General features: G+C 41.4%; 1 protein-coding gene across 8 annotated transcripts in view; it reads right to left on the bottom strand.

The window, feature by feature from the left end:
• Positions 1-14,242, bottom strand: part of KMT2C (lysine methyltransferase 2C) — a 189,354-nt gene that overhangs the window by 109,776 nt on the left and 65,336 nt on the right. For all 8 annotated transcript variants that reach the window (XM_058045054.1, XM_058045091.1, XM_058045118.1 and 5 more), the window contains 3 exons: positions 6,689-6,895; positions 2,933-3,072; positions 1,062-1,171 (listed from right to left, as the gene is read on the bottom strand). In XM_058045054.1, the coding sequence (XP_057901037.1) occupies positions 1,062-1,171; positions 2,933-3,072; positions 6,689-6,895 (457 nt within the window). The remainder of the gene's footprint in view (positions 1-1,061; positions 1,172-2,932; positions 3,073-6,688; positions 6,896-14,242) is intronic.

Below are 14,242 nucleotides of genomic sequence, written 5' to 3' on the forward strand. Positions count from 1 at the left end.
AAAAATATAGCTACATGTGGCAAAATCAAAGGGAAATACATCTCCAAGATTTCAAAATGGTACCAGAATATGACACCAGAACAAGTTCATCCTTTTCAAAGGTACTCACTTTTCCAAAGATATTACCATTTCAATTTAAAAGATTAAATATTTTTCTTTGTATTTCTATGGGTATTTAGAGTGTCAAGGCAAGTTTTCATGGCAAACACTGGCTTTTTTATGCTAACCTGCTTTTTGAAACTGGCATGAAAGTAATAAAGATTTTTTTTTTTACTGTATTTGCGTCATATAATTTCAGGATATAAACTGGTACAAGAAATATTACCTCTACCCACTGGAGGTAATTGCTAATTGAACACAACTTTTCCTTTGTCTCTAATTTGTTTTGGTCAGCCTGGCTCTTCCTACATTCTAGTTACCTCCAAACCAATTAATGTTATTTTCCATGCAACTCCATAGAACTTTTTAATAAATTGCAACGGAAGTTTTTAGCACCAGGATCTGCCCAAGGAAACCTTATTATAAATGAGAGCTCAGAGATTCATACATGGGTATTTTTAGTCACACTTGTATTGCACTGTTTTTTTTATCAACCCTACTGTGGAGAGCCTGGTTCAAACATGGCTTAAAGAAAGAGGCCATGAAGGTATACAGCTGATGGGAAAGTAAAAGGCAGCTGTAAAGCAGCAGTTTCCAGGCTTGATTTTGTAAATAACTAGGTTCTCAGACAGTCTTCTCATAACAATCCTTGGCTGCTCTGGGAACAGATATGAAGGTTTTGAGAACTTTTCATATCACAGTGAGAACACGAATTTTGGTTTCAATAAACAACCACGGGTATTGTAAACAAAAGGAGGGGTTGGAGTTTTCTCTGTAACCTATCGTGAGCTCGGATTTTGCAATATGCATGAAGTTAATTAACACTATTATAAAAGATGACTGATTTGATCAATAAATCGGAGTCGATGCTGATCAACAACAAGATGGGTCGTCTCCCTTCGCTTCCAACACCCTACTAAGACATTTTTATGGATTTGAGCATTCAGGTGGTTTTTACTCACTTCTGTGCTCCCTGAGACAACAGCTTTGTCCACGTTCAGCGTTAGCTGCTCTTCAGTCGGGCAGACTCCCACAGACCACTCCGCACAGCGGTGATGAGCCCAGCAGTGACCTGGAGGGCACAGAGACACAAAGGGCCGGGGTTGGACAGCTCTGCCAGGCACGGCCTGCAAGCATGGAACTCCCTTCTGGCATCAGTACCTCCCCAAAATAACAGAGAGGCCTGCTCCTCCTTTTTTTCTTGTTGCGACATTGAAAATCCATCTTATCACACACTGAATATACTGCAGTTACTATCAAACACGAGATTTTATTTTATATACAACACACCATTTTTTATCTGTTTATCATTTTCAAGTGCCTGAACATGTAATCATAGCACTGGGGTGCAGAGCATTCTCTGACTTTGATTCTACATTCAATGCTTGTGTAACACATACACAATTCCATTCCACCTTGTATTTCACTGAAGATAACATTTCCCTACGTTTGTACTCTTAATTTATTATTCCCAAGCCTGGAGATCTGTATGATCATGTAGAATATGCTAGTATGATACTTTATAAGTGTACACAAAATGTTTAAAATCTCAAAATACAACATGAACAGATACTCGTATAAAAGACTGAGAAAATGGTGAATACAACAAACACGGTTTGTGGTATTGATCACAATAAAATAATACAAAGTATTATATAATATAAATATAAAATGTAAAATAAAAATAAAATAAAAATTAAAATAAAATAAAATAAAATAAAATAAAATAAAATAAAATAAAATAAAATAAAATAAAATAAAATAAAATAAAATAAAATAAAATAGACTGAGAAAATGGTCAAAACAACAAAAACAGTATAGAGATACACCTACTTAACAAAAAAATATCATAATTTGTACAATTCAACAGGTAACTCTTACAGAAAATTTCTAATTCAGTTCTGGGAAAAGCAATGCAAATGATGTATACTTCCAAAGGAATACTCTGACTGCTTTATACAGGAATTAGAAATGATGGTTTACACTAGCTGTTGAAATTATGTATCAGCTACAAAACAAATTCCTAAAAATCTCTATATGGGTTTGGGAAGAGTCATTTAGAAATATTAACAACTTTAAAAATGTAGAATGATAAATCTACACCTATGCAACAACATCCACTACAGTAAAACTGCTGCAACAAAACCATTGCATTTTGGTTTTTTCTTTGAATGAGACCTTGAAACAAGTTTCCACACTCATAAAAGAGTGACATTTTTATTATTATGTAAATGTATTTCCATTTTTTGGAGCAAAAAATGTGAATGGACTACTGGCATCAAATCACTTGAACACAAATGCCTTCTGAAAGTAATTAATAACTTAAATATAGAAAAGTTCAATTGAAATGAAAGAGCAGATGATAAACCAGACTTTTTCTGACAAAAAACCTGCAGATTCTGGAAACATGCATGTGCATTATGCCTCCACTGCTCTTCTAAATCTTCTATTCCATTGTTTCCAGTAAAATTTGCTGCAGGAGATCAGGTAACATCAGAGGACTAACGTTTCTGAGAATTATATGAAGCTGTGCCTCATTCCTTTTCCCTCTTCTCCCCAAAACAGAATCATGGTACTGAAGGTATTACTACCTGAACACCAGCTCAGCAGCAGATTACAAACACTTCCCCACAATAAGCTGAGGATTCTCTTTTCTGGAGGGGAGACTACAAAAACAAAACCTGACACAGGCAAAAGCTACCAAAGCACCATCAGAGACTTGGCAAACACCACAGCACCACAAACCAGCAGCTGCAAAACTTCACTCATGTCACTGTGGCTACTGCACTGCTACTGGGCAGGGAGAAAAAGGATGGAGAAGAATGGATCTTACCTGTTGGCTCAAATAAGGCTTGAACATCAATGTCATCTGGTAAGCCAACTAAACTGAGTTCATCCCAGAATTTGACAACCTGATCGTCAGAAGCAGTTTGGGTGCTTACACTTGTACATGATGCTATACTCGATCGAGATCTGTAGCAGGGAGCAGAAAAACAAACTTAGAAGTGACCACAATCTTTGTTTAATCAGCCAGATATTCACAAATGATCCAGAACTCATGGCAAGTGAGTACAATTTTTTCCTAATATGATAAAATATAAATCAATGCGAACAAAAGTCTTCCTTCTATTTTATCCCAACATTTTCCCCAGTAACAGTTCCCAGCTATTCAGTAAAACAAGCCTGCTCTCTTCCAGTTCTTCAGGACACACATGCTTCTTTAAGTTTGATTCTGTTTGATATTAAAATTTGCCCAACCCTTGGAACTGAGAATGAGGTAACAGCATCCAGAGGTGAGGTGACTAGAAAATATTACAGCTATGAGGAGAAGGTAGAAAAAAGACCAGGACTTCAAAATCTGTTTGGAAATAAACATGTTTATACAATGCTATCAGATGGTAAAAAAAAGAAAAATGTGGGGTGAGCTGGAGGAAAGGAGGAGGAGAGATTAAAAAATGCAGTGATACAAAGACAACTATATTGTACTAGTTTATAACCTTATTGATTTGTGCCCCAAATTCTAATCTCATCAGAAAACAATTCACACAACTCAGATAACTGCATTTTAAAAAACCAGAAGTGACAATTCTGCCTTTACTTCCTGCAGGCTAAAGAATATCTTAGACATCTAAGGGTGTGCATTTAGGCCTACTGATAAGAGACCTGATCACTGATGCCTCAACAATTGGTAGGAAAGGCGGTGCTGCATTTTCCACTAAAGTTCTTTGAACTTGATTACTCTCTGCTATTAATAACTCAATTGTATGCATGTGTTAGTAGATACAGTAACCACTGACATTTTAACCTGTAATAACTCCGCTTTCTTGAAAACCATGCTTTATTTCAGCCATTACATTTATAAACACATTTTAAAACCCCTTAGTTTGTGGGGAAAAGAGTAACATCTCTCTTGCATCACCCAAGAAATCTTTTAAGTTTGCTATTATTACATGGTATCTTCATGATCTGCATAATTTAAAAAACATCTACCCTAAAACCTATAAATGCTGACACTACCAACACTTAAAACCTCCTTAACAAAGCACTATGTTCTGTTTGACAAAACTGGTTCCTGAACACCATTCATGTCCACTGCAATTACAGAATGGTTTGGGTTGGAATGGATTCCGTTCCAACCCTCCTACAATGGGCAGGGACACAATCCACGATCCCAGAGGTTCCTCTAAGTTCTGTCCAACCTGGCCTTGGACACTTCAGGGATGGAGCATCCACAGCTACTCTGCTGGGGATGCTCTATCATGCACAGCCTGTGCCAGTGCTTCAGCCCATGACAGTGGAGCCTCCTCTAACACCAAACTGCTACTCACAACACCAGAACTTAAAGAATCTTTAAGAAAAACTAAATCTCAACTGACAAGGCATTTTTCTGTATAAAAACCTTTCTCACAAGATCAAACCAATCCATTTACAGAACTTCCCAATTTACTCTGCAATCTCACTCTTTCTATAGACTTCTCTGAAAATATTTCATATACCTATAGAATACAGCCTGAGGCGAGGGTGTTACTTTTATTAGCTTTAAGAAAAGCCACTTTTCTGTATCAGCATTACACAACGTGCACTTTTCCACCACCAATATGATGACAAAAACATAAAACGTGCACCCAAGCAACCTCAGTGAGTGTGGAACTCTGAGCAGCTTCTGCAGCAGCAGCACAGCCATGGACAGGTCTGACTCGGGAGTTTGGCACAGCTGGCAGCCACCTCCCTCACTGTTCCCTCCCTGGCAGGGCCAAGCCCAGAGCCAATCCCCCAATGCCCGGTTTGTGCCACACACCGCCCGTGACTCTGCATCAACACCCTGCCCTCAACCCCACATTCCTGCCCTACATCACCACTGCCCTGGATCACAGCTCTGCCCTCAACCCCACATTCCTGCCCCACATCACCACTGCCCCACACCGCCTGCAGTCCCAAATCACCATGCCACCCTTGACCCCTCATTGCTGCCCTGCCCGCAGCTCCACATCAGCATCCTGCATCACTATCACTGCCCTCAACCCCGCATCACTGCCCCACATCACCCATACTACCCTTGATCCTGTCCTGTCCTCAACTGGGCACTATGCCGCACCACCAGCATTGCCCTCAACCCCACAATACCCACAGCCCCTCATCGCCCTCAACTCCACACTACTGTGGCCCCTCATCACCCACAGGCCCTCAATGCCCTCAACACCTCACTGCCTGTGGCCCCTCACCGCCCTCAACCCCACAACACCCACAGGCCTTCAATGCCCTCAACCCCACAGTGCCTGTGGCCCCTCACCACCCTCAGCCACGCACCATGCCAGACCACCAGCATTGCCCTCAACCTCGCACTGCCCATGGCCCCTCACCACCCTCAACCCCACAGTGCCTGTGGCCCCTCACTGCCCTCAACCCTGCACCACCCTCAAACCCCTCACCACCCACAGCCCCATACCACCCTCAACTCCTCACCGTCTGTGGCTCCTCACTGCCTCAAGCCCACATTGCCTGTGCCCCCCTCACTGCCCTCAACCCTGCACCAGCACTGCCCCCAACCCCTCATCGCCAATGGCCCCTCACCACACTCAACCCCACATCACCCACAGCCCCTCACTGCCCACAGCCCCTCACCACCCTCAACCCCACACCACCCACAGATTCTCACCGCCCTCAACCTGACACTGCCTGTGGTGCCTCACTGCCCTCAACCCCTCACCATCCAGAACCCCTCACTGCCCTCAACCCCACTTGGCCCATCCTGTAGCCAATGGCCTGTAGCCCTGCATCGCCACTGCCACTCCCCATGTTTCTCTAGGGTTGCAGCCCCTCTGTCACACAAACAGCCCTGAATGATCCCCACATTCATCATCAACCCTGAATGAACCCAAGTCAACACAAAGCCCCAGTGACAGGACCCCCATGCCCGCAAAGATGTGGCTCTGATCAGTCCCATCACAGAGGGATTACACATGTACTGAGAATCCTCCAATGCAGGGCCAGGTATGCCCCTGCCATCTCTCACAGTCACTGAGAGGCCAGGGGACCAAAACAAAACCCCCTGTCTGGGAGAGCTGCCAACAAACCCCATTCCTGCAGGGCAGGAACCACTGCTCTGTGCCCTGACAGCACTGGGGGTGAGAATCAGCACTGGATGGCAAGAGGAGAGGCTCCAATGGGCAGAGGCTGCCCATCATTCCAGGCTACATAACACATCAAGTGTCAAAAGTCCATCCTCTTCCACCCTTCGTGTGTGCTTTTACTTCAGCATAACAAGCAGATCAGTGCCTTACAGCAGCTATGTCTCTTAAGTGTTCTTCCAGAGTGAAGATTCTCACTTGGGGAAGAAAAAACCCATTTTTAAAAAAGCAGAAGAGACAGCCACTGCTTTACCCCTCACGTGTTGGTTGCTCTGGGGTTCTCTTTTTAGCTAGCTTTCTGTACGTGTTGATTTTCCTTACAAACATTTTTTAATATTAAAACCTCACATTTACACAAATTCAAGTTAGTTACCTATTGCAATACAGAACCAGTAAAGATCCTTCCTGAATTTCATGCAAAATAAAAAAAAATCTACACATTTATTTTAGGACAGACTTACTTTTTCTGGCCTCTCTGTTTGCGCAGCACTGAGTTTTGCCTTGGAGTTCTCTCACAGGCTCCATCGGTGCTGTCGCTGGCTTCACTCTTATTTAAAGGCTGGTTTTTCCATGGGATAACATACCCAGGAGTGGGACCGAATTGTTTTAAATCTCCTTGTCCTAATGAGCTCCGTTCTCCACAGTAACAAAAGGCGCAGAGTTGTTCGCTGTAAAAAGGAAGATCATTACTTCTTTAATGGGGGGGAAATCAGCAGAGGATACCCCATCAAAGAGCAAATTTCATGCTAATTTAACCCTTTATAACAAGACAATAAACGCTCCAATGGGCTGTCAGGTATCAGAAGTCAGCATTCAGAAACACTATTTCCAGCTAATTAACAGTTACATTAAAAGAACTTTTTTCTGTTCACAAAACTGCCTGATTAAGGAAGCAAACAAAAAAAAGTCCATGTTATATTTAACTGATTAGAATTTCCAAAATTCTGTGTGTCTAGACACATGCTTGCTAAAAGGCATCAAAATGTTACAGAACACAAAGAACATTACAGCACACACACCTTTCTGGATGCACATACAGCCTATGTGTAACCCAATGTGTAAATACTATAGACTAAAATGGAGAAACATCTCTACTAACATGGAGAAAAATGGAATAATGAGAAAACCACGGCAATGGCTACAGTCACACATGCCAGAGCACACCACATGCACAAATCCAACCATCCTCATTTACTTCAATATTTAAAAACAAAATCATGTCTAAAAGTTTTACTGGAGGAATTTTAAATTTACAGAACCGTGACCGCTGCAATACCCTGTACCATTTGCAATTATGTTTTAACATGCACAACACAGCAACAGGATTGAAATGACAGCTCTGACAGCACTCCTTGTGTCACATCATATGGAAGCTACTGAAAAATATTTCTATAATAAACATACCCACAAACTTAAAATGTGAACTTCTGCAACTAATGCAGTTTGCATTAAAGGAAGGCCATTTAACACTTTTTTTTTAATGCTTAAATGAGCAATTCTGTTTTCTTCGTATTTATGCCCCAGAGACCCCAAAAAGATGCCTCAGGGAATCAGGCACTTGGATAGAGGCTTGGTTATGCCTGGATTCCATTTAAATAGATTTCAGTGCATCTCCAAGGTGGCACATTTGGATTTGGGACAGTCTGTGCTGTGTGAGTGAGAGGAGGGAAGTGAAGTGGGAGGAAGAGAAAACCTTAAGGCTAAACTGCTGTAAAATATTTACTAAATTCTGGGGGGAAAATAAAGCCTCCTGTGCTTTTCAGCCTAGAGAGACAAGAACAGCAACAGAAAAAAGTGGAAGTGGAAAAGGAAAGTTCCAGATCAGAACAGAAAACCCCAAGAATCTAGCAAAGCCTCTGATATTTGGTTTATCATACTCTGGGATGGCTCCTTTTGCTCTCAGCATAGAGCTTAAAGAGGAATAAAGAAAAAGAAGAAAGAAAACTGGTCTACTACTACTGGCAATACCAGACAGTCAGATGCTAAGGAAGGGAGAAGTGTTTCATGAGCCCAAAATGAAGCCCAGAATGAAGCAAAAAGCTTTTATACATGGTTGATAGATGGGACTGCACTTTCATCGAGGCAGATGGACCACTGGGAACATGCAGGTTGGTGAGCAGATAAAGTAAGTCCCATTCATGGTACTGAAATTACACCTTCCTGTGGTACTGTTAGGAAACATTTGTCCTCATCTCGTGGCCTTGGCTGCACATCCCTCACTGATGTGCCTCAACACACAACCAGCAGGAGCCAGCACAACCCCCGGAGCTGATGGCAAATGTCTGACACGTTCCTGAAATCTTTAGAAAAAGATATCTGAAGACAAAAAAATTCAAAGAAAATATGGATAAAGGTAGTGTGAGAGCAGTGAAAAGTGAAAAGTTACACTGAACAGTACATATGTCTATTTTATAGCTAGCTTTTAGTGTGCTAGAGCAACAAATACACTATTATTTGTCTGTCAGTGACTGTAACCACTGGACTGCCAGGGAAACCTGATATGGCCTCACAAGCAGAGTTCCTAAGCAGGGAAAGCAAAGCTATTTATGCTGGTTGAGACTAGAGAGACTTGTGAGGAGACTTAAGAGATTTAAACAGGCAATGCCATGGTATATAAATTACACTAGTTACAAACACAAGATTATCCACAGTGGAATAAATAATTATTCATACATCCTGTTAGGACAGACTATCACTGCTCATTAAAAGACTTGAAGATAATTACAAAGAAATAAACAAAGCCCTTTAAAGTGGAGTCATAGCAAATATGCAATAATGTTAAGATCTATAAAAGAGAAATACGAAACAGTAATTAAGAAAAAAAATAAACTAACTTTTCAAGTGGTATTATTTGAAAAGGCATACAGGAGTAAAGCTGGTATTTCTGGAGCCTGTAAAGCAGCTCCAGCATCTCAACTTCCAGCAGAAGCATTCTGCAGGCAGGGTGGAGTGAAACAACAGGAGCAGTGAGTTTCACAGCTACTCTGCAGCGTGGTGTGGACAGCTGTGAGGCTGTCAAGAATCATATGGTTTGTGCTACTGCTCCTGCTTCAGCAGAGCTGGGGAACGCAGCTGAACAGAGTGCTCACCACGGGGAGGGGGCTGGGGAGCCCTCACTGAAGGCTGTGAGCACACAGTGCAAAAGTTAAAAGACAGGAGCAGCAGAACGTGCCCAGAGCACTGCCAGGACACCGCGGGGCTGAGACAGAGGGCAGAGATTATACAAAGGAGGGGGAAAAGTTTCACAACTCCAGGAGGGTAAGCAGAGGGGCTTCAACTCCAACCACAGCCAGACAGCCACAGTGGCACTGAACTCCCTGCCAAACTGCTGGGATGCTGCAGAGACCCTCTGCAGGAAAGCCATGCTCCTGTGCCCCCTGACATGCCACAGCTGCTGGCTTGTCATGCTGTGCAAAGTGGCCAGTCCATCACGTTAGCCTTTTAGCTTTAAGTGCTCAGTAAATATTTTAAGTTATGTCTGTATGGGCAGAAGGTAGAGATTTTTTTCTTATCATCTGAGGACTGCAGAAAGTACTTACAAATCTACTTTCCATATGTCAATATGCAATTAGAGGATCTAAATCTGTGATGCAAGAAGAGCTCTCATATTGAAGATAACGAAATAGAGATACTGGCAAATCTTAAGATCAAACTCTAGATCTGTTATCATAATTAACATATTTTAAGAACAGGATAATTCAAAATGGGATAAAAAGCAAGAGACAATGTGTCACAAATCTTTTTATAAGCTACTAAAAAAATAAAAAGCAGCTCAACAGTATTCCATTTAAGATATATCTTAGGTGCTCCAACTCAAAATGAAAGTTCGTTATATCTGTAACTTCAACTTAAATGACATATTTTCCCATGACAAATGCTACTTTCTTGTAAGAGTTTAAAGACAGAAGTGGTTTATTACCAGGAGGTGCTCCTATCCCTCACCTCATTCCAAAGGATTTTGTAGATTTGAATGCACAGAAATTTTAATACATAACACTGAGGAAAAACTGTGTTCAGAATGAACCAGACATGCTGGGTTTTGGGGGTGCAGTAAGAGGCAGAAAAGCTAGTAATGTCTGAAACTAATGTTTGTTCCCATTGAGCCATGAGAGGAGATCCAGACTTGCCCCCTTGGATTTGAAGGATGCCCTTTCTAACAAGAAACATGTTGATCCCATCACTCTTTCACAGCCACTCTCTTCTACAGGTCCTTATTTCATCCCATCAGTGTCTCTTCCTTACATAGAATTTACTCAACCCTCTGACAAGAATCTGAAGTGCTATAATCCTCCCCTGTCCACATCCTGACAAAGGATAACAAAATGCCCTGCAGCCACTTAATCCTGAAGGAAGGGAGACCAGTCACTATTTCCTTTACTTGACTGATGACAGCCATCAGGACTCATCCTAAAACTCAGACTTTCCCATTGAAACAACTTCATTTCAACACATGCAGTATTGGGCAACTAATTGCACAGTATTAAATCACAACCAGAGGAGGAGAAACATCTGGTTTGCTTGCAAATATTCAGTCAGAGAATTGAGGTAAAACTGAGAGTCCCCCAAAATTATTCTTTAACAGAATTAAACCTTAGCATCAGGATTACCAATACCTGGAGGAGTAAGCAGAGGCCCCTCCTGGATCCTTCTGAGCTGGGAAATGGCACTGGGTAATCCTGCGTCAGCCAAGGCTCCTTGATAACAAGCAGATGTGCAGACTGGCTCATGCAAACATGTGTTGTTTATGCTGTGGCCCATATCTCACAGATGTGCACTTGTGCCCACGTGAGCACTGTGCAGCTTCTGGAAATCTTCAGATATGTCCAGGGGAGGTTGTGTGACCCTCAAGAGTATCTCACTCTCACTCTCCTGCCTGTTTTTCATACGTGGGTAGAATGCACCACACACTGCAGTGATATGGGGCACTGCCATGCCCCCACAGCCCCACAGCTGGGGGAATAAACCCTCCTTCCTCATTCTCACAGAACAACTTCCTTCCAAGCAAGACAGCAAGTGGTCTGTGCTGAGCATGGCTGTCAGTGAGATGCTTGAAGTTACCCAACCCTTTCAGTACCCAGTGGAGAGGGTGGCAGGCTAAAGGGAATCCTGCAGCTGCCTGCTCTGCAGAGAGGAGCTAAAGGTGCCTTTCTTTCAGCAGAGCCTGCACAGGGGAATCCAAGCATCACACAGAGATAAAGGGGAGGTTGTCAACAGCAGGAGAAATTCAAACTCTTGGATTCAGATCAAGAGATGCTCACCTTGTAACTTTCCTGAAATCCCTCCCAGCCTACTGTGGGAATGGTATTTCCAAAGGAGTTTTGCTGTGCATTTACCTTTTCCAATTAACCACATTAAAACCAGGTTTAAACAGGAAAAAACAATGGATTATATGTGAGAAAATGCAAGGCATGGCAATTCCAGTAATATCCACTAGCTATAGCCATTGCCTCAACATTAAACACTAAGTTGCAGATGATCACTACTGCCATTTACCATGATAACAATTGCACTAAAGCTGAAAAGAAACTCAACTTGGAAAGCATCAAGATTTCTTTAATTCATGGTTTGGGTTGAAAAAGAAAGTGAAGAGGGTTATCATGTGACTTTTGCTACAAATTAGTTTTTAAAGGCCTGGAAATACCTTCAGGACAGTCTTTTTCACACACTACTTGTTACAGAAATTTACAGTGTTTTTAGCATCTATTTTTCACTCTTAAAATTAAGCTCATCACAGTGAAATGGAGTACTTGGGACCAAAACAGAACTTCAGAGCATCATTTGTAGTAATTACCAAAGCAGATTGATGAGAACTGGCCTTGAGAATTCTTCTTCCACCTAACCTAACCCTGTTAGTAGTTTTAACATATGCTAAAGGCTAAATGAAACACTACAGGGGACCTACTATTTATTTAGCTCTGCCAAGTTGTGCTAATGCACAAAATACCTTTGCTCTCATTTTATGCTGTGTTATTTAAAGAGTAAAGTGTTGTTCTCCTTAGTGAGGAGCCACCATTGTATCATTTATGTAAATTCAAATCAATACCTGCAAGCTGCACTTTAAGTGAGGGAAAAAAAACCCCCATTTCTGACTTGAAGCAATACCAGGGATCTGCATCAGTGTGAGTTCAAATATATGGGAGATATTCACAGAGCTAAACTTTATCTGAAACTCAGATTCATATGACGCTTTTCAGCGTCATCTAAATATTCTGTAAATATCTGGACCTCAATAATAACAAAGTTTGAAAGTAAACTACTGAAGAAATCTCATTAGGTGAGGCATAACAGCTTCACATTGATACAGCATTTACAACCCAATAAATCACCCTTCTGAATGAAGATACTGAGGACAGACAAGGATGGAAAGGGCAAATGGAGACACCACAAAGAGAAAGAAGCAAAAAATCTCTGCTAAAAGCTGTATTTAAGTGCTTGATGCACAGTCTCCTTCCAATAGGTACCTGAATCACAGAACAACTTGAAATAGTGAAGTGGTTTGACACTATTATACTATTATAGCGATTTGGGGTTGAAGTAAGTATTTAACTTATGCAGCATAATTCTTTTTAAAAAAAAGGAGGCGGGAGAGAGTTCATATGAACTTCAGGTGAAGAATTTTAAAAGTTTATACAAAGCAATTAAACTGCATTAGACAATAACTGCTTTCCAATTTCTTCAAACCAGCACAGTTGGAGTTCTACAGCCATATAATCAACTTAATGATACTCTTCTCATTTCAAAGGAAGAAAACATTCCCCTCCAAACACAACCAAAACAACACATCTTACTGACATTTTGAAATGCAGAAAATACATTCTTATTCACCATGAATCGTGTCAGCTTTAATTTAAACAAATATTTAAAGTTCAGTTAGGGTTTAACATACCCTAGATGCAAGAGGAGTTACCAGAATGCCAGTGCTGAAAAAAGTGAATTTAGAGGTCCAATCCAAGGCCCTCTAGATAATTCCTTAAGGTCCATGTGAACTGATTTGTTCTCTCAAATAACAATCCCTGATAGAATGCAATTGATTGTACCTGAAAAGTAGCAATTCGTGCAATTCTGAGAGTTATCTTCATCTCTGAGGGATAAAAGTCAAAGAATAAGAAGATCTGTAACTTCAAACTTCAAGATGCATCTCTGCCCAGGAAGTATTGTCTGTGTAAACCAAATTCTCTCTCTTGGTAATTAAAACACAGAATGGTTTGAGCTGGAGGGACCTTAAACATCATCCAGGGCAGGGACACCTTCCACTACAACAGGCTGCTCCAAGCCCCATCCAGGCTGGCCTTGAACACTTCCAGGGCTGGGGCAGCCACAGTCACACCCAACGCACACAGAGGTGCCACGCTCTCTTGGAGGGAACTTCATACAAATACTAAATAAGGTCTTCTACCTGAAAATTACTGAGATTTACCATTTAGCAAGATGGCTTTGAGCAGCAGTTTTTCAAGAAAGCTTCATCTAAGCTGGACAAGCAGAGGTGCAGGGATATTAAAGAGGAGGAAAAAATGGTACTGTCCATGCCCTCAGCACATTCAGTTCAGTGTCAATTGTGATTCCTCTACACTCATTCTCAGTTTCCCTTTCCTGAACTTGCCCAGTCTGCTCTTGACCACACCTAAAGTCTCAGCAAACCACATCCTTTGGGCAAGGGTATCACTCTAGACAACTCTCTGCTGTACAGAGAATCACCTCTTTTTATTCTGCATCTAACCCTTAAAGGTTTCGCTTGATGACCCTCAGCTTCTTGCATTAAAATAAACAAAACAGTCAGGATACAGCCACCTTCCCCACTCCATCTATGATTCTGAAGTTTATCTTCCTTCTCCAACATCTTTCAGAGACTGAAGGGTCCTGAATTGTTAAACTGGAATCTACTTCAGATCTTTGATCAACCCTTCTGTTGTTCTGTGAAATGTTTTGAGTTTCACTATATTAATTTCTGAAGTTACAGACAGACTTTCTGTAACCCCATGAAAATTAGCTTGTACAGCTTAAATAGCTTGAAAATT

This window comes from Melospiza georgiana, chromosome 1 (assembly GCF_028018845.1).
Source record: "Melospiza georgiana isolate bMelGeo1 chromosome 1, bMelGeo1.pri, whole genome shotgun sequence".
Taxonomy (NCBI): Eukaryota; Metazoa; Chordata; class Aves; order Passeriformes; family Passerellidae; genus Melospiza; species Melospiza georgiana.